General features: G+C 37.5%; 1 protein-coding gene across 7 annotated transcripts in view; it reads right to left on the bottom strand.

The window, feature by feature from the left end:
• Positions 1 to 27585, bottom strand: part of cacnb2a (calcium channel, voltage-dependent, beta 2a) — a 64720-nt gene that overhangs the window by 20186 nt on the left and 16949 nt on the right. For 2 of the 7 annotated variants that reach the window (XM_026936360.3, XM_026936363.3), the window contains exons 1-2: positions 8799 to 9799; positions 5807 to 5926 (exon numbers count right to left, since the gene is read on the bottom strand). In XM_026936360.3, coding sequence (XP_026792161.2) covers positions 5807 to 5926; positions 8799 to 8864 — 186 coding nt within the window. In that variant the 5' untranslated portion in view covers positions 8865 to 9799. Of the gene's footprint in view, positions 1 to 4110; positions 4964 to 5806; positions 5927 to 8798; positions 9800 to 15819; positions 15944 to 27585 lie in introns of those variants that run through there. The other 5 variants (XM_026936359.3, XM_026936361.3, XM_026936362.3 and 2 more) reach the window with 4 other exon arrangements.

The following is a 27585-nucleotide window of genomic DNA, read 5'->3' as shown; positions in this document are numbered from 1 at the left end:
TTTCTTGATCTGATTGGAGAGATTACTGGTCACATTTTAAAATTTAACAAAAGAAAGGTGTAGTGATTTCCCAGCAGCCTTTGCCAGAAAGGCTTAAATAAACAGGCAGTTAGAAATCTGGTAAATTCTTCTCTCTTCTGTATGCAGAGCACATTTGAGTCATCTCATTTCAATATCAGCTCTACAAACATGACAGATTATGAATTCATCAGAGCTTTATTTTGAATGTCTATAATTACCACAGAATGAGCAAAGATAAACTTTTAAAAGTCAATTTCTGTTTTAAATATTTAAGTTATATATTACTGTTATATAGCAAGGCTATATTAGAGGCAAAGGCTGCAAGGAGATGCAAGATTTAAAAAACAGAAAAATCTGGTTTTGTCATTCACTTATGATTAGTGCCATGTGATATTACACTCACTGAACACTTTATTAGGAACACCTTTACACCTACCCATTCATGCAATTATCCAATCAGCCAATCGTGTGGCACCAGTGCAGTGCATAAAATACTGCAGATACGGGCCAGCAGCTTTGGGTAATGTTCACATTAACCATCAGATGGGGAAAAAATGTGATCTCAGTGATTTTAACTGTGGCATGATTGTTGGTGCCAGACAGGCTGATTTGAATATTTCTATAACTGCTTATCTCCTGGGATTTTCACGCACACAGTCTCTAGAGTTTACTTAGAATTGCGCAATAAAGAAAAAAAAAACCCAGTGAGAGCCAGTTCTGCAGACGGAAACGCCTTGATGAGAAAGGTCAACAGAGAATGGCCAGACTGGTTAGAGCTGACAGAAAGGCTACAGTAACTCAGATAACTGCTCTGTACAATTGTGGTGAGCAGAAAAACATCTCAGAATGCACAACATGTTGAACTTTGAAATGGATGGGCTACAACAGCAGAAGGCCATGTCCGGCTCCACTTCTGTCAGCCATGGACAGTTGATCACTGGAAAAATTTAGCCTGGTCTAATGAATCTCAATTTCTGCTGAGGCACACAGATGGTAGGCTCAGAAATTGGCCATGGACCCAACCTGCCTTGTGTCAACAGTCCAGGCTGTTGGAGGTGGTGTAATAGTGTGGAGAATGTTTTCTTGGCACACTTTGGGCCTGTTAATACCAATCGATCATCTCTTGAATGCCACAGCCTATTTGAGTATTGTTGCTGACCATGTGCATCCCTTCATGGCTACAATTTACCATCTTCTAATGGCTACTTCCAGCATGATAATACACCATCTCACAAAGCAGTCATTGGATCTGAATCCAATAGAACACCTTTGGGACATGGTAGAACGGGAGATTCACAGCATGAAAGTGCACCTGAAAAATCTACAGGAATTGCATGAGGCAATCATGTCAACATGGACCAGAATCTCAAAGGAATGTTTCCAACATCTTGTGGAATCCATGCCATGAAGAATTGAGACTGTTTTGAAGACAAAGGGAGGCCCTACCCAGTATTAGTGTAGTGTTTCTAATAAAGTGCTCAATGCGTGTATATCACAGAGCTATTTGCTCAATTCTCTTTTTTTGAAGTGTCGACGGCTCTGACACTAGTTATGGTTGTAAAGTTTATATTAATGCGCTTGTTCTAATATGTTAGCCTATGTTAGCTTCACATAAACAGAACATAAACGTGTAAACATTGACATGGTGAAGTTTTCCGTAAGAAGACATTTATTTAACATTTTTGACAAGTCTCTAATGTCAGAGTTTTGTAACCCTCAGAGGCAAAGCCGTAACATTATGTTTTCTGACATGGGAAAGTCTTTAGGATGAAGGGATTTGCAGTTTTTCAGTAACGTGACAAGCAACAGGCTTTTATTGTTCTATTAACCTAATTAATTAACAAAAGTGACAAACTAGTAAGAATTTTGCATTATGCAAAAATATGCAAAATTGTATTGCCTCCCTGCCCCCATCGTTTGAATCCATGATCATTCTTGTATGTATTTATCATTCTTGTATGTATGTACATATTCTCTTGGTGAAAGCTAATTTTGTGTGGATGCACGTTAGATTTATCTCGACTTTTGTTTTGCAGGTGCCCCATCATACGCTACTGCTATAAATTATCCAATAGTTCAATGAAGACAAATATTTATAAATTGTTACTCCTGACTGCACTGTTTTCTCTGTTTTCTCTTTTCCTTTATGTTACTAAGTGAAACTGTGTATTTTGGATAGCTTAGTCCATAGGCTATGGCCTCATCTGTTTTTTTTTTGTTTTTAACTTAGAGGAGAACTAATTTTAGAAAATTAAACTGCATTGCTCCTAGCTAGATTGTTTAACCTAATGTAGCATATAGATTTCCGTCTTCATTCAGCAAAACCTTGCTGACATAAAATGCACAAATGTTTGATATTTTTGATCAATTATATGTTTGTTGGTTAGCATTCAATCACCAGCTTATGATGGGTAATGGTCAAAAGATTTGCCAATACATGTATAAGAGTGAAAAAGAGGAAAAGAAGCACAAAATATCAATGGATAATCAAAATTTTAAGACATTTATAGCCACATCCCAGATCATTTTCCACCTAGCCCTGAAGTCCCATTGCACTTACAGTTCTTGCTTTTTTCCGCTCTAACATACTCATTGTAATCTAAATGGAGAACTTGGCAATTAGCAAATGAGTTGTGTCTGGCAGCAAAATATGCAGTGCAGGGATGAATGATCTCCCAAACAAACCAACATATTATGTTAATAATGTTTACTTATGATTCCAAGGTCCCACACTAATGAGGCTGAGCTGCTTTCACTAACATGAATTAGAGAATCAGTGCTAACAAAAACTTCACTGGCATGAGAAAGTGAAGCTAAGGGATCTTGGGACTCCAAAATCAGAGCATTCCCTCCTAGTTTTGTCCTTCAGTGGACACCTTTAGAAAGTGTAGCCTGCTCTGTCAGCTGAAAAACAAATGGTTCTGTTCTGCAATGACTAGAAGACGATTTTAGTGGCGGCACATGGGAAAGGCAGGTGGGACAATGCTCCACTTTCCCCAGTAAGCAATTAAAACCATTCAGTCTGGAACTTCATGTTTCACCATTTCAAATAGAACAAGTCACTAACAAATCAGTGTTTAGCAAGTGTGTGCATAAAACTAGGTCCGAAGTTATTCACTTCAGTAGCAAGATGATAAACAGACCACTGCAGCCAAACACAAAGTCTGTGGTGGAAACAACTGGTGAAATGGCAACAGAGCCATTAAAAACTAGGTCAATCAGTTTATCTTATCATTTCTAAGCCTGACACTACCACAACTCACTATTATACCTTCCTTAAATTTGCCCTGATTCTCACCTGAGCCAAAATTGGGACTTGATTTGATATTTTGTATTTTGTAAAATCAGCTGTACAGTGCATATTAAAATATGTTAACATTAGTAAAACTAATCCATGAAAAATGGAATGGTTCTGCATTATGCAAAAATTCTGCATCACAGCATTAGTTTTAACAAAAACACTAAACGAATTTGTTATTAATAAGAGTCTCTTGCAAATAAATATTACACAATGGGCAAATTCTCCAATGAATACTTAGTATTGCCTAAGTATGCACAGTATTGCCCTTATTTATTTAACCCTGCTTATTGTTGCTTTTCTTTGAACATGTGCCACACTCCAATCTGTCCTCACATCTTATAGACCCAGAAGGTATGCTCCACAAAGCCTTCCAGAAAGCTGACTTCCTCTCGGCTTTAGCTTCCCGTCACTCTCTCTATTTTCTGGCAATGACTGAGACCTGGATAAGTCTAGATAACTCAGCTATACTGGCTGCTCTGTCCTCTGCCTATGCTTTCTCTCAGACTCCACACCACAGGTTTGCTTTTATCCCAGAAACACCTATTGCACTGCTTCATCTGAACACTTCATCCTTTGAATTCCAGTCTGTTACTGTTATATCTCCCTCTTATTTTCATATTATTGTTATCTATCGCTCACCTGGCCTCCTACGTAACATCATTTCCTTATTCCGTCCTTATTATTTCCTTATTATAAACGTCCTCCTTATTATCTTTCCTTCTGATGCCACTTCTCTCACTCTCCTCATAGACTTCAGCCTCCCTTCTCTCAAGCTTTAGGCTTTTTACCTTCTCTCTCTTGCACTCTTTTGGTCTGCTTTTCAACAGCTGCTCTCCAAAAACAAGTGAGGAAATGTTCTGGACCTGGTCTTCACTCGACCCTCCTCAGCTGTAGACATCAATGCTACCCCTCGCTACTTTTCAGATCATCACACTGTATACTTCACTCTCACCCTCACTGCCCTGCTTATCACAAACTATTCCTACCTCTCACTGACCTCTCAGAAATGACCTTAAAAGTTCACAATGCTGTGTGTCACATTGGTATCAATACCCACTCAAACTAAACTACCCATGATTCCAGTCGAAACCGTGTCAGCCAAAGAAGTCAACATCAAATCAGCACTAGACTTACAGGCATCCTATCCCCATTCACAATCACCTTCTAATCACACACACACACACACACACACATCAGGTTCTAATCATTGCAACTACTTATATACAGCGGACAGTTCAGAGTCTCTTTGAGAATTCTTGCTCCAGCATTCATGTCAGTGACGTTACTGAGACATTGTTTACATTCCTGTCTCTCTCTGGCTTTGTACCTAGCTTTGCTTGGTACTTTGCCATTTTGGTTTGGCTCCGTCTTTGCCTGTTTCATGACCTCTGTCTGTGAGTCATGACACTGCCTTTGAACTTGTTTTTATTGGACCAGTTTTCTTGTAAGTAGCTATTAAATAATTGCCGACTATTATTTGTTTCAGAAAATTGAAAGCGAATGTGTAATAATGTGTCACTGTTGCTGCATGCTACATATCACAGTCGTAAATTAGTAGCTACTCTGTATCCCAAACAATTATACTTCTTATGATGTTTTTGCACAATTTGTAAAAAATGCAAGCATTTATTTCAGAACCAAATTAAAAATTTATTGTGTTTAATTAGATGCAAGACAAATTCCAAATCTGACCCCCCCTTCCACCCCCGCACCCCAATTTTCTACCTAATTTAGTCATGCCCAATTCCCAGCAGGCATCTCTCCCCTATCACACGACAGCTACCAACCAGGGTAGCGATGGCTATCACATACTTTCTCTCAGGCATGTGAAGCTAGCCAACCACATCTTTTTGAAAAGCTGTTCATGCAACATCAGGGGCGGCGTAACTTGGAGGAAAGTGCTAATTTGGAGGAAAGTGCTATCCCCCATTTCTGCATACACAAGCTTACAGATGATTGGCTAGTGCTGCTGTGATTGATAGGGGAGAGAGTATGCCACCCCTCCCTCCCTGAGAGCACATACATTTTTGCTCTCTTGGATGGAGGATTCAAACTTGTGATCTCCGGATGATAGGGTGAAAGCTTTCCTGTTTTACTAACGTAAAATAGATTAGAATCTGCTAGTCATATTGCTGAATAATTAACCCCTTACACTCAGTGGGATGAGACTCACATACCTCACTCTCATAACTACATATCTTTCCTATTAGTTTCATTGTATTTATTGAATAATTAATAGCAGTTACTAAATAATGTCCTTTAACATTAATAATGGAATAATAAGCGGGGACTAAGAGGTTACCACACCCTATGATCACATTGATTGTATCAAGAATTCCATGGTAAATTTTATTTTATCATTGCTGTCCTTCTAGGCATCTCCTGAGAGCACAGACCCACAACTCAAAGAATTCATTCACAATACAGGCGTACACTGACAGATACAGTATAGACAAGCCCTTAGGCTGGCAAATAAAAGTTAACCTTGGCCTTTTCGAGCTGGAGCTGGGCCTGCCTCTCAGCCTCTCTGCGCAGTGCCTCTTTGTCCTCCTCTAGAGACACATCCGAGTCAGACGGTCGACTGGTGTATGAGTCTGCCGAACCCTGTAGAGAGAGCAGAGAGACAAGCTTTACCACAATATCACCTACAGCATCACATACACCTGTAGATACATTTTCAGGTTTTTCTGTATTATCACTATCCCGAATGATAACAGTGCAAGTGTTTAGAAGCTTTACATATTATCATAGACTAGAAGCAAAGGATATCTGAGTGAAAGATACCTGAGGCAGTAGTGAAGTAGCAAAAGTGATAGGCAGCAATATGTAACATAACTCTGTTAATATTTTGCACTTGAACAAAGCACCAGGAGTGCAGGACTGACTGACCTACTGTGCCTTTGTAATCTACCTTCTAGACAAGAATGAATTTTTAGTAGTATTCCAACATTAAAGACACTTCACTCTCTGCTCTACTCCAGAGTGCTCAAGTATGGCTGACAAATCTGACTTACTAAGATCTGTCTGTCCAGTAGATATTTGTGAAATGTGTGCAGACAAAGTACACACTTTTTAAAAAATTTTAAAATCAAATTTATTTGAGAACACTTTTATATGAGTCACTATATAATGATCACAAAGCAGTAGAAGTCTACTGTTTGGATCTTTACTCTAAAAGCATTTAAGTTTCACCCTTTAAATAAGCAAATAAAAGCACATTTCAAATCCAGAGTAAGTTTATATTTATTGTTCATTTTAACACTAATTCATGCAATAACAGTGTAATCCATATATCGTGTCCTGGCAAATGATGTCATTGAGGAAGATGAGAGAATAATTCTTTCATACAGTATGCATGAATGCAAATATATTCATAAATACACACACAGACACACACATACACACACACACACACACACACACACACAGAGCCCCCTGTGGCACTTGTGGTGCAGACACTGCAATGCTGATTTTCAACTATAACAGTACATTCATAGTTACTTTCATATCTAAGGAACATATCACAAGCAAAGGATCCAGTGAGATAAAAATGGAATAAAATACTATGTTTACTATCTAGATATTATTGCAGTGAAGTCAAATTGTTATAAACTAACACTGACAATTTTTTTTATATTTCATTGTTTTGCAATGACTTTCTTCAACAGTCAAGTCAAGAAGATATGGAAAAAGCCTTTGTGTTCTTTTTTTATATCTGTACCTCACGTTGACCCATTTTACAGTATATTATTTACAAAATTCTAAATTAAGGACGCCTTTGGGATTATATGAAGAATGTGAGAATCAAGTGTAATTGATTAAGGTTGCAATAAACCTCAAAGGGCTGAATGTATGTACATGAGGAAACACAGCACAAAATGCAATTCAATGCAGCCAAAAAATACACTCCCAGTGCGTCTGACATTAACATTCAGTTTACTAAGGCTCCAGCTCATCACTCAAACTGACCCAGTTGTGTGAGAAAACTGTGTTGCCAATGTTTCTAGTAGCACGGTGCTCATTTACACCTGGTCTTGGGTCACATGCAAAACTGTTTTGTGCACTGAAAAGAATATGTAACCTGCTCCACTTCTCACTTCCCTTTGCACTAACTTACAACTTTTTGCACAGTCCACTCTCAAATGCTTATGTATGAGAAAGATAAGTACACTTTGGGCTGTATTTAGAGTTGATGACTTAAGTTCTAAGGAAGAGATTCAGAGATGCACATGCTTAAGTTGATTTTCTGGGAAACCCATTTAGATTATGCAAACAATTTAAAAATGAACAAATAAAGACTGATATGATGATATATGAATGAGAAGATGGCAAGCATTGGAATAAACATTGAATAGGAGTCTAGTATATTTCTAACATTTTGCTGCATGAATAGTTCTAGTAGAAATTATAACTTTAGTCAGTGTAAATTTGGTTTTATTTAACAATATGGCTTCCACTCTCCTAAAATTCCACTTGATCCAGCACATCCTACTTAATGTAGCCTCAAGAGACTAAATCGAGGTCATGAAATTGCAATGTATGCACAGGATGCAGCCTATTTTATCAGGCTGTTACTTCACTATTTTGTGTTGTTGAATTAATTAAATATTGCCAATGTTTTAGTTAATTCTATGCACTCTCTTGGAAAGAAAATGTAACCATGGTTTGAAGGATAAGCTGACTAGGCATTCATCTATTACGCTTACTGCTCATTTTAATTAATAATTTTATTTATAAAAAATTTAGTCCTCGAGATAAGCAATGTCTCCAATTAAAAAGCTGTCTTCTCAGATTTAGTGGAATTTAAAGGGATAATGAATTAATAGTCTCATATTTATGTATTTAATATTAGCCTTAAATGGTGTCCCATAGTTTTTCCAGTGTATTTACAGCCTAAACATAAATTTCAGCCATACTGTGGTTACGTCAAACTGTCAGACAGTGGCACTCAACTTATATGCTGACATCATGCAAGGAAAAATGGGCTTAAGTCTAAGGTTAAAATTGTGCCTACCTGTTTCTGTTTTAGACAAAATCAACCCTGTACACACAACTCCCACTCAACTGTCCAACTAGCGTACATAGTTACATCTGTGGTCTGAATACCATTGTGCACAGTTTCAGTATTAATTCCTGCGCATTTAGATCATAAATATTAAAGTCAAATATTAAAAAGTACTATTAATAGTAAGTGTACTATTTAGTGGATTCAAAATAGACCTGAACAGGCCAGGTTCAGATAAGGACATTAAGTGGTTGCAGCCAAAGAAATGTTAATGCATCATAGCAAAATCCAAAGTTCATACATAGTACAAGGCATAATCAACTTCTCATGAACAGTACACACACATACACTCACAAACACACATAGACACACATATACAAACACACACATGTACACACACAGCCATATTATGCAATTCAATTATCACGCTTCTGCACTCACTCTCACACACTTTGTAAAGTAAATTCTTACGCCAATATCGTTCTTGACTCGACCCCCCTTTGCTCTTTTCAGCAGCCGTATCCAGGAGGCCTTCATCAGCCAAAATGGATGGAGCCTTCGCTCTCTTCACCATAACCACAAACACAGCTGACACACTAACTACAATCACACAACAGGAGCTATCACTCACTAATCACTATGCTAAAGTGATGACAACAAATTACTACACACTTAAACTAAATCTTAAAGCATGTCAGCACTTCATACCAACGATATTGATGCTACTACTAGTGTAAATATAGCAAAAAACACTGAATTCCCTTTAGAGTATTCCACAAATAGTAATTACAGATCAACAACTATCACTAAAAGTAATTTAATGTACTTATACAAATGCAACATTGCAATAGAGCTACTCTGATACTCTGATATGTTTTTTTTTTTTTAAATTACAACCTTTCACTGTTGCTATTTTAAAAGCTACACCTGCCCTGCAACCTTATTACTGTGCTACCTGATGTCCCTACTATTGCTGGAGCTAACAGTAAGAGCGTTAGTTGTACGGCTGCTGTTGCTGTGAGAACAGAGATTCGCGCTGCTCGTGTTATGCTGTATTCGACGGCCGCCAGTGATTCCACTTGAGCGTGTTCTCTCACTCTCCCAGCGCATGCTGAATGAAGAGGGGCTGCAGAAGCTGTTGCACAGGCTGCTGTTCGTATTATCCTCATTCAATTAACAAGGCCAGGCTGCCATGCTCCGCGAAATGAGAAAGCAGGTCCAGGATTGTGGAGCTGCAGATGCTAATGATGCTGTTGCTGCGGCTCACAGGTGCTGCAGTCAGCCACTCTCACTTGGTCCCTGCCCTGGAGTCTCTATCCATCCATCCTCTCACCGGGTGTATGTGTCTCAAGCTCTCTACTCTCTGCATATGATGTTGTTATGGGCTGCATCCTGTATTTCGTCCCTCTCTCTCTCTTTCTCTCTCTCTCTCTCTCTTGTCCCTCTCTTCTGCGTTCTCTCAGCACCTTCGCTTTTACTCAGCCCCCTCCCTTCTGCTCCCCCCTTGCTCTCCCCTCCTCTCTCTCTCTCTCTCTCTCTCTCACACACACACATACACACACTTCTCGGCTCCTCTTCACAGCATCTCCATCTGCTCTTTCTCTGCTGTGATTAATGCCTCTGCCTGTTTGCTTCACTGTGTCTATGTGTGTGTGTAAATGGGATTGTGTGCGCATCTAAGTGTGTGTCTCTAAATTTGTGTTTGTGACTCCAAAGCTTGCCATCTTTGCCACCTTGCTGATGTCACATGACAGCATGCGTAATATACAAAACACACACACACACACACACACACACACACACACAGGCACACGCTGTTCCTTGGCTTTGTTCTCATCCAACTAAAGTTCAGCAGTGTGTGTCTCTCTCTCACTCTGTCTCTCTGGGGACATTGTGAACATGCTCAATCTGTGCCTGTTTCACGTGCAAATCACATCACTGAGAGATAAGCTGAATATGAGAGAGAAAAAGGGAAAGACAGAGATAGACATGTATTTGATAAATCAGTCAAAATCATGACTCCATTAAATTTTCTTATTCTCTTACAATTAACTACCTGACTGACTGAAATCAAATATATAGAATAGATTATACAAGTATAATCAATTATACTACTGTTTATAGCATACACCATTGTTCTACTACTGTTAATGTGTGTTATATATAAACATTATTCAGTTACAGATTTCTAGTGGTTTAGTCGAAGGAATACAGAATATATTCTTTACACATAACAGCATTTAATGCCTTTACAATAAGACTTTTGGACTATACAGTATTCATAGACAGACAGTTTTTAACCTCCAAAAACTTTAGTCAGTAATAGCAAATTCCCAAGGCAACCAGAATTTCATTTGAAACATGTACTATGTGAGTTTATATCTTTTTTATAAATAATGATCTGAAGTGGAAGGCTTGCTGGGAATAAGCACACTATTGTAAAAGTTGGATAGAAAGTGGATGCAAGTGTTGAAACTCAGCATGAGCTTTTTTGGGGAAATTCTATCCATAGCATAGGGCAGTACACAGGCAGACAGGATCATCCATAATAATACGCCAAGAAACAGGCCAGGGTCAAATATGCAAGGAACTCGGATCTAGGAACTGACAGAAAAATCCAGGACAAAAAAAGACACAACATAGACATTATATATATATATATATATATATATATATATATATATATATATATATATATATATAAGGAGAAACTAGGAACAGGTGCATATAATCTGGGAAATGAATCAGTTATAAGATGAGGGAGGAGACAGGACAAGATGAGGGAGGAGTACAACCCAAAACTAAAACAAAAGCACATGTCTGGCATCTCCTTGTAAACTGCAACATCAGGAAGAGGGTAACCATGACAGGACCCCTCACTTAATACATGGATCCCAGTGTCAGGCAAATGGGAGGCCCCAGATTCCTGGGAGGAATGTCCACAATCAGCAGGAAAACTAAGAAAACTGGAGGCTGGCATTGCACAAGAGACATGGTGGCATCCGCTGCTGGAGACTTAGAAGGCGTGATGACAGTGTGGCGATGCCCACTTGATCTCTCGGCTGATATCCAGTCATAGCTAAGGAACAGCTCTTGCATACAAGTTGGCAGTTTTCAATTCAGCTGGATAAATAAACAGTTATAGTCTGTTCAATGTTTTTTGTCAGCGAAGCTGGATGGGATGGGAGAACTGTGAAGCCGTATGCACAAATGGTACAAAGACAGTGACTGGTCATATAAGTGGTTACACAGCACAGATTAAAGATTGTGAACCTGAACATTACATGTTGGATATTGTATCACTAAGCATGTGCATGGACCCAGGCCTTCCTTCTGCTTTAAATAGAGCCATAATGACAATGAGCTTTCTAAATTGAAGAACACTACAGTCATGTCAGTGTTGCGACTTTTAAAGGAAGAGGGGATCTGGGCATGATGTGCACTTATTTCATTCCGAGGTGTGCTGGCTCTTTCAAGGAAAAGTATCACAGTGGGTGTTCTAGTTATGCACAGAGATCTCAGAGTTCCTAAGAGATGTTTTCCAGCCCAGACAAGCTGGCATACCTGGATGATGATAGCAATGTGCTTAACCTATCTGTCAAAAAAGGCTACACATCTATACTGAAGGTCAGCAACAAAATCAGTGTCATCATTAAGCAACTAGAGCTTTGGGGAAAACAGCTAAAAGATGGTGTTATGGACATGTTTGCTGAAATGACAGAGTTTCTCCATGCAAACAGACTATCAGTGTATTTAGTGAGGGATGTTGCCTCCAGTCTCCAACATGTCCAGAGCACTGGAATCAGGATCTATTTGTTCTCAGTTCTACAGCTTCCAGTCACCTCACCAGTAAGACAGAAGAACTGCTGGTGTTGTCCTGTGATATTCCAGCAGGTGTCTAGTGTTATACTGTATATACTAGTATTTGTTTTAGATCAATCAACATACAGACATATTTGCTTGTTAAATCTGTAACACTGACTATACATTTCTAAGGTGGTAGATATACATCACTCATTACAGTTAGCTGACTTGATTGTTTCTAACAAAAGGTGAATATGGAGGAGTTCATGTTTTTCCCCACTTTGTAGCTCAAATACACAGAGGTCGAAAATAATAATTCCGAGTTACTTCCACCACTTCCAAGGTAAGTTGAATGTCGCATTAAAATACTGCCCCTATCCATAGCTCTGGAAATCATCATTGTCTGCACTGACTGCAATGAAAACTAATTCAGGGCTCAAATGCACATGGAGAATGATCCACACGTTTGCCATCCAAACTGGCCATTTGTCATCTAAAAATTGAAAAACTGTGCAAATAAAAAGAGGCTCACCCTTCTCGTGAATATAGTGATTCCAAATTCCTATTCTGATTCCAAAATGTTCTTGCTTCATTTTTAAAACAACATTAAATACCAAAATTCCAGTATGTTTCAGGCCAGGGTAGCACAACAATTAGCCTACCTACCTTTCTGTTCTGAGCTTCCCGATAGGTTATTGTTTTCAATATATATAACTAAAATTTATTAAAATAATTTTGACGTTGTCAGAGTCATTATGCAATTATAATCATAAACATTTATATGCTCAATTGCTTTTGGTTTATGCCATCTTAGAATGTAAAAAATAAAGGAACAAGAGCAACAAAAAATGCTTAGGCCTTCCTAATGTGTCTAACATTTTAAAATTGATTTTTATTAAATCCGTGAGGGTCCAGTGGAAGTTTGCGATTCCCTGCTTTAGCACACATAGACTCACTGGGTAATATGGTCTAATTCTATCTACTGCATTACCAATTAATAACAATTTAGATGGCCAAGTTGAAAATCATTCCTGCACAAAGCTATTTTAGATCATGCCATTGTTCAAGTTTAATGACTCTTTAACATGCCCTGCCCAGTATGTATAAACAAGAAATGTTCCTGTCCTGTAAGGATATAAATGTGCAGCAGTCTCTCTCTCTCTATCTCACTCTCTCTCTCTTTCTCTCTCTGTCTCTCTCACTCTTTCTCTCTCTCTGTCCACCACACAGAGAGAGAGAGAGAGAGAGAGAGAGTGAGAGCGAGAGATACCAGTCCAGTCAATACCAACATGGTCTCACATATTTTTAGGGATTTGCATGTCTTATTTGAATAGTTTAAAGAAGGTTAAGATTAAGGTTAGGGTCATACCTTTTTCTTTTGTCCTAATCCTGTTACATTGTCCTTACTGGTTCGGATTCTTTTAAATTTTGCATGAGATCAGATTTGTCATGTCAAACACAACTGACAACGACTGCCAGCAACAATGATAATAAATAATCTTAATACATCTGCTAACACACTTAGAAAGTGATTCAACATTCCAAGTCAGTCTGTCCTAGAGGACGTCAACTAGCTACAAATATTACATCAATTCAACAAGTTTGATAATTAATTTGAAAAAGACAGAACAATTTAAATGATCAACACTTACTATTAAAACCTCTAAATTCCAAAACTTACCTCACTGGCAGACAGCATGTTCTACTTTATTAACACCAGTAAAATCTTTGTCCAAGTTTTTATATTTCACTATTTGCCTAGCTAAGGATATAGTGCTTGCAGCATGTCTCCTTTCTATAGTCTCACTCTCATGTCGTCTCATAACTAAATATATAAAATTTGTCTATTCTCATCTCATGAAACCTTAGTTATGCCAACTCTGACAGGACAGATGATATGACAGAAGAGCGAAAAAACCCACGAACAAAACAACATGCTTTAAAAGCCATAGACAGGTTTGAATATGACCCTGCTATTGCTAAATTGCACACAATCGCATACATATGCAGTATTTGTATAGTGATTAACTGATGCATATCTGTTCCAACAACACAGAATAACAAATAAACAATTAATAAATGAATTGATTAATTTGTATTCCAGCTATGCAGTGAGGCTGATCATGATATTGAATGAGAGCTCTAAAAATTTACTAGCTGACCAATTCAGTGTTATTATTAAGAAACCATTAAGGTTGAGACTTACATCACAGGGTCTCGTCATAAACATAAAACTAGTACGCAAACAGATAGGAACACACTCATCGAAAGGCAGATAGCAGCATCATTTGTGCTTCTTATTTATTTTAAATCAAGTGTTTTAAGTCTGTAATCATGCCATGTCTCATCCAAATAGCATGTGTGGTAAACAGAAAAGCTGCTCTCATTATTGTCCAGCTCCTTCTTTCAAACCATACAAAGCTTACAGTTCTGTTGTTTGTCGTTTTGTGTAGTTTGTACTTTAATTTAACTTTAATTGTGTGCTTAATCTATTTACTTCTAGTTTCTCCACCAAAGGCATTCTGAAAAATCATTGATCAAGGAAGTAATCCACCTCATTCATGTTTATTACACCTGTTATCATATTTCAATTGTTCTTAAGCACTGCCGATAATGTGTAACGGTTGCACCAGAGAAGCGGGATTAAATAAATTAGCCTCATTGAATACCAGATCTAGGAGGCGTGTCACTCTGTGTAATCCCTGACATGGCTGTCAACAGTGAATTTACAGTCTGGGCTAGAAAGAAATCAGCCACAACTTCATACCATTTTGTGTATTTTTATTACAACCTACTGTTCTTGTTTCCACAAAAGTAAAAAATAATCCACATCATGCCATTTGTTAACAGCAAATAACTGTTGTAATGTGGATGCCAGAAATTTAGACCTTTTTAAATGTGTTTTTCCCTTGAAAAAAAGAGGGAGGGCTTAGCCCTACTAATCTGTTTATACCAGCCAGCCCTACATGTAAGGTTTATAGTGTTAATTGAATGAATGTGAGCATGAACTGTCAATGTTTTGGCTAGCATCAGTGGCTGTAGTAAACCTTTAAGAGGGCTAGACATAAATATTCACCACTCCAGCATTATGCAATAATATACAGTTGAACATGTCAAGTAATGTGCAATAGTTTAATTACATGGTTTAAATTCAGATGTATAATCTATGCTTCTTGTTTTTAAATCCATTATACAGACTCGACTACAGCCCCAAGTAAATAAAAAGTAAGAATGAAAACAGGAAAAGGTTTGCACATATGTGATAAGGTCCAAGGGGAAGCTTAAAAGGTAATGATCTCAGTCTGTCCCCGGCATCTACACACAGCCTCCAAGCTACAGTGTCAGTTTGTCACTGTTAGCGCTGACCAGATGTTAACAGGCCTGTACATTAATGACAATCCCAGCGTTAGACTCACAAACACACATCTAACAGGACACTCGTTTAACAGAAAAAGGCAAGAAAGTTCAGGGATTGCTCAACTCTCTGCCACAGACTCCAGCCCAGAAAGCTCCAGAAAAGAACTGGGATTTTACTCCTTTGTTTGGATGGAAAGAAAACAACTGGGTCTGTACTGAAGTGCTGCACATAAGCGTGTGTTTAACAGTGAGTGAGTGTGTCTGTGTATACTCATGTGTGTGTGTGTCTGTGTGTGTGTGTGTGTAAAGACATCGTTAAACAGGGACTCACCACGTCGGACTCCTCGCTGGTTGAGAGGTACATGTCTGAGTATTGCCAGTGTGTGTATATGTGTGAGTGTGAGGAAGATAGTGAACTACTCCACCCAGAAAGTTTTCAGACAGGCCCAGAAGGAGGAGGAGAGAAAGGGGATCAAGCCTCTCTCCCTCATTTGGGGGCTGTGCTTCGGCCACTTTTTCTTTTGCTCTCCGACTTTGTGCAGCTGTGTGTAAGAAGTGCTGTGCACTATGATCTGTGACCTGCTGTGATCTTTAAAAAATGTCTTTTTTATTTATCTACGTAAAATCTTGCATACTTGCATACTACGTAAAATGCATACTTACTCCTGCGCCCCCCTCCACTCTCTCTCTCTCTCTCTCTCTCTCTCTCTCTCTCTCTGTCTGTCTCTCTTTCTCTCTCCCTGTCACTTAGCAGCGCTTGTTTCCCATGCTCTGAAAAAAAAACTCCACATTGACAAAACATCCCCAAACACACACACACACACACACACACAATTAGCAAGTACAATTTAAGCCCAGAAAATTCCAGAATATACTAAAAGCAGCTGCAGTAGCTTGTATGTGTGTGTGTGTGTGGCCATGTATGTAATGTGTGATGAAAGAAAAGTCAATGCTGGAAGAATTTCTGCCAAGGCCAAGCTCTTGAAAAAACAAGCACATCAACCTTTATGTAAATCTTATTCACCAATCCAAAAGCAATATTCATAGTGAAATAAAACAAACAAACAAACAAACAAACAAACAAACAAAAAAAACGGGATACGACGTCACACTTCACACTCTGCACAGAGCACATGGATAACATGTGTGCCTGTGGTCACCTCATACACAGCGTGGAAGATCTGTTTTAAATAAAACTTAAAAGCTTTACAGGCCAGAAACTGAGATACCGGGAGAAGACATGGCCAAGTTCAACCAGTGATCAAGAAAGCTCTGGAAGCTTTTAAGAGATGACACAGGCGATCAGACAGAAGCAGGCAAGAGAACATGATGAAATTCAACAAAATAAGGTATTTTTACCTAACTGCAGTTTTCATACAGGAACACACACATCTTCTCAACCGAATGTTACAAGTATATAATCAGCAAAAAGTTGAAATTATTCCAAACTGTACTAAAAACAGAACATTTACCATACTCTAAGACTAACCCTAAGGCATTGAAAGACCAATGCCACAAAAATGTGCTGATCGAGCTCAGGTTCATCAGAGCTCTGCTCCGACCACTGAGCAAACCAGTTCCCTAGAGCATGCTGCAATTAAGAAAATGGCACTAAGCACATAACTCACTCACTCACTTTCAGTAAGTTTTGTCCTGGTCAGGGTGGCAGTGGCTCCGGAGCCTATCCCGGGAACACTGTGCATGAGGCGGGAATACACGCTGAATGGGATGCCAGTACCTCACAGGGATTACCACATAACTAAGTAACATAAATACGTAATAAGTAGTCCAATGAAAGCAAAAGCGAATAAATAGCTTTACTTAGCAGTCTAAATTGTTTATTTCTAAATAATTATAATATTGTGATTATAAATAATGACAATATGATTTCATTATTATTATTTTAAAAAAAAAACATTCACAAACTTTTATTAAGAAAGAAACGCAATGCTAAAATGCAAACCAAAAGTATAAACAATCAGTATAAGAAGAGAGGCTAAATGAGGAAATGTGACACTTGGAAAAATGATACTTGATTATATTGTATGTCATTATTATTAATGTCCATTCATTAATTCATAAGCGTATTGGAATATTAAAGTTAGGCTGGTGTCACATCCTTAATATTAAGTGGCCTTGAGCTGTGTTAATCACTCTTGCATGTAAAAAGTGTGGATACAGTAGAAAATGATTTTCTCTTTTCTTAGTGTTGTTCAGTCTTTCATCACATTCTGTCTGGATTATGTGTAACATCTCAGGTAAAAGCATTCCATACTGGTGTAACCGGTTCTCTGCTTTGTGTTTCTGTTAGCATGCTAACACTATCACCTCGTACTGATAATTTTTACAGACTGGAGAACCAAATCCTCAGATCGGATAATAAAATGGAGAACACACACACATACCTCCAATACTCATAAACTGGACTGAAGGAATACACAATATACACACAAACCAATATACACACACAACTGAGCATCCTCTCTGCAATTTATTTGCAAGTTTTTGCACAAGTTTATGCTGCTACATAACTCATTATATTATACTGTTCATAGGCTGCTACTCTTACGTTTACACTTATGTTTACACTATTTCAGCCACTTGTTTTGTACTTTTGTATTTGCACTATTGTCACTAGGTTCACTTTAAACAGAACTGTGTACTGGTCGGCGCTGCACTGGGACTTACTATGCTCACTGTCTGTCCCAGTAGTCACTGTACTGTCTTGTACTGTTTTGTACTGTTTTGGGCTGTCTGCACATGTTTGCACTTGTGCACTTTATGTATAAATTTACGTAGTCCCTTGTAGTTCTGTGTTGTTCTGTGTTTCTTATGTAGCACCTTGGTCCTGGAGAAACGTTGTTTCGTTTCACTATGTACTTGTATATGGCTGAAATGACAATAAACTCCACTTGACTTGACTTGAGTACATAGATTTTGTAATAAAAATACACACATCCACAGCGACCAGATCGTTTATTTTTGTTCTCTATATTATTTTAGTCATAGACATAGTTTTACATTACTTTAGCTAGCTAGAGTTAGCAGCCTGGCTCACTACCGTTGGCCTGGCAGATATGTGGTGCCTCAGGGAAAGTGAAGCAACCCTTTCCCCTTTAACCAGAGCTAAACATTTTTTGCTACCTAGCTGCCATTACTCAGCTAATTTATTCTGTGTGTGCTGTGCTGTTTATGATCCTGAAGCGCTAATCAGGTCAGCTATTCATGGACAGAGTACCATAGGCAGAGTCGCAGGGCTAGCTAACTTAGCTCTTGTAGAAAGTGGGAAGTTTTACTCTTTCATATTCAGTAAATGTGTCTGTCATATTTATGAGCACAATATATGTATAAATTTTTTATTCTCATAATGCTGGGTAGGCAATGATAATGGCAGCATACTACCATACTAAACTGTATGTCCATCCACCAGTCTCTTTAGTATTTAGGCACTACTTAGTGCATGTTATGCTGTTTGTGACACAGTCTTGAATTCTCAAAATGTGTATTGACTTGGTACTTGCAGCTGTCAAATTAATTGGCATGGTGGAGAATGGTGTAGCACAACCCACCTTACAAAATGTTCTTTTGCTTGCAATAGCATTATTCTACCAAAGAGGGCAACATTCTCAAATATTATATCCAACAGCTTTAAGGGACCGTATCATTTTAATCGGAAAAAGGAAACCATTTCTTACAGGGTTCTACAAAGAAACTTTAAGGATTCCCTCAGATTGCCATACAGAAAAACCCTTCAGGGTGCTAGATTAAACCTTGTATGTGTGTATGTATGTATTGTATGTATGTGGTATGTGTGTGTGTGTGTGTGTGTGTGTGTATGAAGGTGTACGAATGTGTAAATGAGAAACAGATTGGGTTCTTAGATGCCCTCAGACATTTTTTAAACTATTCATTCATGTTCAATTACCACTTCACCCTGGTCAGGGTTGTGGTGGATTCGGAGCCTATACAAGGAACACTGAAAGTGAGACCCTGGGATGCTGGTCCATTTTAGGACACTGCACACACACACACACACACACACACACACACAAAGACACAAACACTCATTCACCCTCAGTATCTCTTTTCCTTTGATTAATGTGGTACACTGTAGAAAAGTTATAGTAAAACTGTTCTCAACCTGAGTCTGGGATTAGTCATATTCAGAACTGAGAATAAAACTAGACACATGATCACATCATTGTACATACGTTTTATTTTTATATGTACATCCTACTATTTTGTGCAATGTAGAATGAGTATTGCTACATAAAATGTGGTTCTCGAGAGAAGTATTGAATATTTATATATGTATTTAATATATTTTTATTATATATAATATATTATTTACAGTCAGTTCCATAAGTATTGGGAGAGTAACACAATTTTTGTAGTTTTGCCTCTGTACACCACCACAATGGATTTGAAATGAAGCAATCAAGATGTGATTGAAGTGTAGACTTACAGCCATTACAGCCATTTTTTTACATCGTCCCTCCATTTCACAGGCTCAAAAGTAATTGACTGATAAGTAGTTTAATGGCCAGGTGTGGCCTGTTTCCTCATTATTTCATGACAAATTATGGAGATAAAAGGCCCGGAGTTGATTCTAAGGGTTGAATTTGCATTTGGTAGCTGTTCATGGGAACTTTCAATATGTAGTCCAAAGAGTTGTCGACACAAGTGAAGGAGGCCATCATTAGGCTGGAAAAAAAACAGACCTAGCAGACAGATAGCAGAAATCTTAGGGCCAAATCAACAATTTGGTACATTCTTAAAAAGAAGGAATGCAGTGGTGACTCAGCAACACCAAAAGGCCTGGAAGACCACGGAAGCCAACTAAAGTGGATGATCGCAGAATTCTTTCCTTGTTGAAGAAAAACCACTTTACAACATCTAGCCAAGTCAAGAATACTCTGGAGGAGGTAGGTGTATCATTGTCGAAAGTCTACAATCAAGAGACACCTTCATGAATGTAAATACAGATGGTTTACCTCATGAAGCAAACCACTGGTAACACTCAAGAACAGAAAAGGCCAGATAAGACTTTGCTAAAAAAAAAAAAAAAAAAAAAAAAAAGCGTGACCAGTTCTGATGCAAAATTAACTTGTACCAGAATGATGGGACGAGAAGAGTATGGAGAAGGAAAGGAACAGCTCAAAGCATACCACATCATTTGTCAAACAAGCAAAGGCAGTGTTATGGCATGTATGGCTGCCAATGGGACTGGGTCACTGGTGTTTATTGATGATGTGACTGCTGATAGAAGTAGCAGAATGAATTCTGAAGAGTACAGAGATATACTTTCAGCTCAGATTCGGTCAATTGCTGCAAAGGACCTGATAGGATGGCGCTTCACAGTACAGATGGATAATGACCCAAAACGTACCATGAAAGCAACACAAGAGCTTCTTACTGCAAATAAATTAAATGTTTGTAAATGTCTGATGACCTGTTTTCACTTACTGAAGACAAAACTGAAGGCAGAAAGACCCACAAACAAGCAGCAATTGAAGGCAGCTGCAGTAAAGGCCTAGCAAAGCATCTCAAGGGAAGAAACTCAGCATTTGGTGATGTCCATGGGTTCCAGACAGGATTACTATCCAAGTATTAAAAATAATCCTAATATTTATGATTGTTAGTTTGTCCAATTACTTTTGAGCCTGTGAAAATGGAGGGACTCTGTAAAAAATGGCTGTAATTCCTAAAAACGGTTAATGCAATATTTGTGTTAAACCCCTTGAATTAAAGCTGAATGTCTACACTTCAATTACATCTTGATTGCTTCATTTCAAATCCATTGTGGTGGTGTACAGAGGAAAAATTACAAAAATTGTGTCTAATACTTACTCAAATACTTACAGACCTGATTGTAGATAGCTGTGTATTTTATAGACATATATAGTGGCCAGACAAGTCTACACATACTTGTTAAAACTGCAGGTTTTTATCAGGTAAAAAATGAAACCAAGACAAATCATGTCTTATTTTTCTACCTTTAATGTGATATTGCAACCTACAAAAAAGCAAATAGGAACTTTTTAGGAAAAAGAAAAAGAAAAACATTATATTGACCTGGTTGCACAAGTGTGCACACCCTTTTATTGGGCAATTGACCAATCACATTCCAACTCTTGTTCAAAAGTAATTATTATACATCTGTCATTAATGAAGTGAATCTGATTAATACAGATCAGCTGTTTCTGTAGGATATTCTTGATTCTTCTTCATTTCAAGTGACTACTGAAGATATAATCCACAAAGAGCTTAGAAAGCATGTACAGGATCTCACTGTTGAAAGGTACCAATCAGAAGACAGGTACAAAAGAATTTCCAGGCTGCAGTAATATCTGGCAAGTACTCGTCACTCCCTGCATGTCACAACAGTCTCTTGTATTCTTCACATGTCTAAGCTATGGGGTAGAGTTGCTAGACAGAAGTTCATTCTCGTGAAAATAAAAAGACCCAAAAAAGGCAACTTTTTGGGCATAATTCTAAAAGGTATGTTTGGTGCAAAAACAAAGATCATACCCATGGTGAAGCATGGTGGTGGCAGCATCATGCTACAGGGCTGCTTCTCTTCAGCTGGGACTGAGGCTCTAATCAAAATAGAGGGAATCATGGATAGCTCCAAATACCAATCTATACCTGCAGGCCTCTTTTACACAGCTGAATATGAAGAAAAATTTCACCTTCCAGCATGACAACGACACAAAGCACAAATCCAAGTCAACAGGGAAATGGCTTCAGAAGAAGGAGATCATTTTGGAATGACCCAGTCAGAGCCCAGATTTAAATCCTATCGAAAGTAAGAGTGGAATAAAATTGCCAGTACAAGATGTACTAAGTTGGTAGACTCTTGCCCAAAAAGACTAAGTGCTGTATTACAAGCAAAAGGTGCTTTAATAAAGTATTAGTTAAGGGGTGAATACACTTATGCAACCACGTTAGTGTAAGATTTTTCTTTTTCTTCCCCCTAAATATTTCTATTTGTGTTTCACTTAAATATCTATGCTTGTTTTATCACATTAAACAGCAAAACACCACCAGATTCAGACCTCATGTAGGCTGGAAATAATGAATCAGTACTTTAAATGAATCATCTTTCATCTTTCGTCTTTCATCATCATGTGGACAAAAAGCACTAATTTTAAAATGAATTCAAATTTGTTTAGACAATATTACAGTGCACCTTGCCATGGAGCATTTAATGTATATTTATTAATTTAAAAAATATTTCATATATATTTGCCAGCTTAAAATATATTGTGCTACAAAATGTACTATTTCAAAACCAGTACAGCATGCACAAACATACATTATATATAAATTACATGATATATAAATTAAAGTGCCTTACCCTGGTCACCACAGCTTTACATATTGGAGACTTTGTAAGCGTGTCCAACATAGCAAGCAGAGCCAAAATTATCAAGCTTAAGCACTGGTGCAATGTTAAGTTGATGCTATACTGCTGAGGTACTAACTGAAGTAATGCTCTAGCATAGAACTATACATTTATACTACTGTTACACTACAAACTCCTCTAACAATGCACAAATGCATCAATATTGATACTGGATGCTTTCCTGGTGCAGCACAAGTGAGCTGACTGATCAGCTGACTGGGTGACTGCAAAAACCCACAGCTCCAACTGGGGCACTGACACACACACAGACAGACACACACACTGTATGTGGGTAAAGCATTTAGCTATTAATCATGCATAAAGCAAAAGATAAGCAGAAACCTATTTATACAGAGTATATATATATATATATATATATATATATATATATATATTACTGTGCAAAAGTTTTATGCATCCTATTTTTTTAGTACAAACTTTGTTATAGATTTTTATTTTATGACTTCTACATTATTGATTCAGTACAAAAACATTTTAGACTTCCAAACATTAGTTTTCTAGCACAAAATTAAATGTTACAGAAAAATGTTTGTATGTCAATAAAGAAAGCAGCATATTATGTAAGAGACCACTTTTCAGACAAAATATATATATATATATATATATATATATATATATATATATATATATATATATATATTTAAAATGAAGGCTGCTGGGTTTTGCTGCAAAAATAAGAAGCAAGTGTGACAGTCAGAGTCTCCAGAAGAACTGTGGCTGCTTCTGCAAGATGCTCAGTAAAACTTACAGCTAATTTCCTTATAAAACTGCACAAATTGTACCTGAGACTACTTTTTTTTAAAAGTGAATGATCGTCACACCATATATTGTCTTTGTTTCATTTATTACTGTTTACTGCTCTTTATATCATTTTTTTAAATGTAGAAACATTTAATTTCATTATTTTTGAAGGCATCTTTGCTCTACAACATTTCTTTGCATGTGCCTAAGACTTTTGCACAGTACTGTATAATATATATATATATATATATATATATATATATATATATATATATATATATATATATATATATATATATACATACACACATGCTATGTATATACAGTTATACATGTACAGATTTATATATAACCCTTTTTCTTTTTCCGTTCTGATAAACACACACATCCAAATCCCATTAAGTTTAAAGGTTGTGTTCCAATGTGCTGTCATTATCAATTAGTTCACTGATCAGTTAGTTCACAGTAATCGACATACATTTGCATATGGACACCCCTCCTATACATTACTTTTACACAAGAACAATAAGCCAAAATAGCTAATCGAATAAATGCGGTGTTCCTCCTTGATTTTTCTTCCAACTTTTGTGTGTAGTTAGGAAAGAATCGTCACGCATGGTGGATTTTAACACCAAGTGGGCCATGTTTCTTTGTTGCTTACAAAGATTTTTTTTTATTCATTCATACATCTTCAGTGACCACTTGACTCTATTCAGAGTCATGGTGGATCCAGATCCCCGGAATACTGGGCAATAAACCAAAATACTCCCTGGATACCAGGGCACCATGCAGTTACACATTCACACACTCATTCACACTTATGGGCAGTTTAGCAGTTTAGCCAGTCCACCTGCAGGCATGTTTTTTTGGTAGATGGGGGAAAAAAAAACAGGAGAACCCAGAGGAAACTTACATGAACACTGGGAGAACATGCAGAAAAACTCCACACAGATAGTAACCTGAGCTCAGAATCGAACCCAGAATCCTGGAGCTATGAGCCAGAAGCACTACCCACTTTATATACATAAATGGCAAAACTCACATTATTATGACTAGTATTATGATAGACCTTTTGCTGTTAGCTACAGTACAGTACAGAAAACCATTAAACATGGCTGAGGGTCATGTAGGGCGTAAAGTGTCCTTATAAAACTCTCTCTTTCATTGGTCAGAAATATGGCAACTAAAAAAGATAAATAAACCTTTGGCAAGTAGGCATAGAAATAATGAAAATCACCCATGCATGGAGACCATGGACGCAGACCTCAATACATGGCTAGATAATTAGATGAAGAACTAGTTTAAGGCATTTTGTGTATCACAATCACCATTCATTTTCTCATTGTTGTTTGACGTTTCAAATATCCAGAACATATGGGATTTCTGCATTGCAATAACTTCATGCTTTGTCAGTTTGTGCCTTTTGGTTCAGTTTAGTAGTTCAGAAAAGGTTTAGCAGACAGGAAAATGTCACCCACAACCCAGAACATTCAGCATCTTCCTGCAGCTGGGTTGATTCAGGGTTGAATCGCTTTCTCATTGCAATCGAACTATACCCACTGCATTCCTGGGAACACACTGCCTTGTACCATTTTATGATTTTTCGTCTCTAATACATTTGATTTAACCCCAACAAAGCTCAGTGCTTAAAATGAAATTTTTAAAATTTTTAAGGTCCTTTGTGTTATAGTAGAATCATTTCAATCATAATCTTTGACACAAATGTCACACGTCACTAAGCCTAGACTAGTTAGACATAACTTTAAGAATGTTGCACACATAAACAACACAATAATGTAACCACACAGAATGTTCAATGATTGCCTGAAAACAGGCCTAGAGGTAAATAAATAAATAAATATATAAGATGGCACACAGTCCCACACACACACACACACACACACACACACACACGCATCACACTTGAAATGATCAACATTACCTTAACTTTCTTAGACATTCTTGCGTTCCCAAAGTGCCACAGGGACACTCGGGCTGTCTGCTTCTCTCACACAGAACCCCATCAATAATGCAGGTACTGGCTAGCATTCAGAATTCTGAGCAGTTTCCTATTACAGTAATGAGATACATAGCATTACAAGAAAGTGTAAACTTATACTAACACAATGCAAGTCCAGTGTTTGCCCAAATAAACACCGAAACGCAGGTTTAAATAAAACACTTGGTGTAGCTAAATCTGTCTGATAGAAAGACAGATTGATAGAAATACAGCTGTATCACAACAGTTCTCGTTCAAGTAGTAAACAAACCGAATCTGAACTCCTTTGGATACTATAAAGAAATATCAATAGTGTTAACAGACTTTTTTTTTTAGGAATTATTATTATTATTATTATTATTATTATTATTATTATTATTATTAAATACCGACTCTTGAGAATAGAGACAGAGAGCAGAATTCACTTAGATGTTCACAGGATGTGGAGAACTGACCACAACAAGCTGACAGATGCTGCGGTGAGTCACATGACATACTCCAGACACCATCTGGAACCATAATCCTTTGGTGTGGAGATAAATGGCCTGAGTCCTGATATCCCTGACTGCCGCAAAACCTCAGCAACTCTGTCCAAACTATAAAGCTGCTCATGTCAAATGGATTGTAGCAATGACAACAGTGTGTAGTAAACTTAACATTAGACTGCAGAATGTGTTTAGCAAAGAACATGTATGACATTTTACTAAGTTTTAGCTTGAGCTTTGGAAAAAGAATTGTGAGTGTGCTTTAAAATTCAGGAGACCAATGAAGAAATATTAAAGACCTGTTAGGATGATAGAGCTCTGGAAAAATAACACAACTGACAGGCCGTTGTAAAAATAGGTCACTCAATTATGCAACTTGCTTTGGAAGTCATTTGAAAATGTTATAGTTGAAACTAGAAAAAAATAAAGCCAGTCGTATTTTTATAAAACTGACTTCTGCTGATAAAAAAAAGTCATGCAGAAACAGTTCATGTCACAGGTTTGAAAAACTAATTAAAAATAACTGTTAGGTTGAATAACTGTTAGGTTGAATAACTGTTAGGTTGAAAGGGGCATCAAACATACATTTTGAGTTAGATTCATACCTAGATTCAATTTAGTATGTTGGCTCAGCATTCAATACAGGGTTCCCAAACTAGGGGTCGTGACCCCTGATTTACAAATGGGGCTGCGAGAGAAACTCACAGTCTCCTCTTTTGCTTCATTTATTTATTTTTCAAATTAATATTAGAAATATCAAAGACTCATTTTGTGTGCTAATATTTTGAAATATTATTGGGCATCACATTCAGATAAGCCACATTTAAATTAATGGGGAAATAATGTTTTAGTCTCTTCAGACTCTTTCCAGTTCTTATTAGTCTTTTAGTCTTATACTGACATGCTGCATTAGCGTAGCTAAGCAATAAAAATTTCCCAAAACCATCTACCTCTCCTAAATATACTAGTGCTGTGTCTTAAATCATTTGTGTACTATTCAAGACCATTATTGAGTACTAACACTAACCAGTTTTCTCACCAGTGTGTTTAACATCACGTTGCATGAAATATTTTAATATCTGATTATTTTATAGTTAGACAGGAAACCTGACAGACAGGCATGTTTTAGCTCTGATGTGCAATCAGGTTAATGTCATTTTTAATCCTCCAGACGTACGTAAATTAAGCATGCGAGTGTGTGAAAAATGCCACTCACATTGCTGTTGCTTCTGCACGTTTACGCAAAGTCAGGCGTCAAGTATAAACCAGGCCGCTCTGCTTCACATCAGGCCGTATCACACCACCCCGGCATGGATTATTTTCTTATTAACAACGCAACACTTCCCACTACACTGGTAAGTCAGTGCAAAGAATATTCCTTTGGATTTTAGTAACTTATGTTACACATACATATGTTATTTACGAAATAAAATGTTCAAATGT

Source organism: Pangasianodon hypophthalmus, chromosome 4, assembly GCF_027358585.1.
Source record: "Pangasianodon hypophthalmus isolate fPanHyp1 chromosome 4, fPanHyp1.pri, whole genome shotgun sequence".
Taxonomy (NCBI): Eukaryota; Metazoa; Chordata; class Actinopteri; order Siluriformes; family Pangasiidae; genus Pangasianodon; species Pangasianodon hypophthalmus.
Note: the sequence above shows the minus strand (reverse complement) of the source record. Positions and strands in the feature narration are given on the sequence as shown.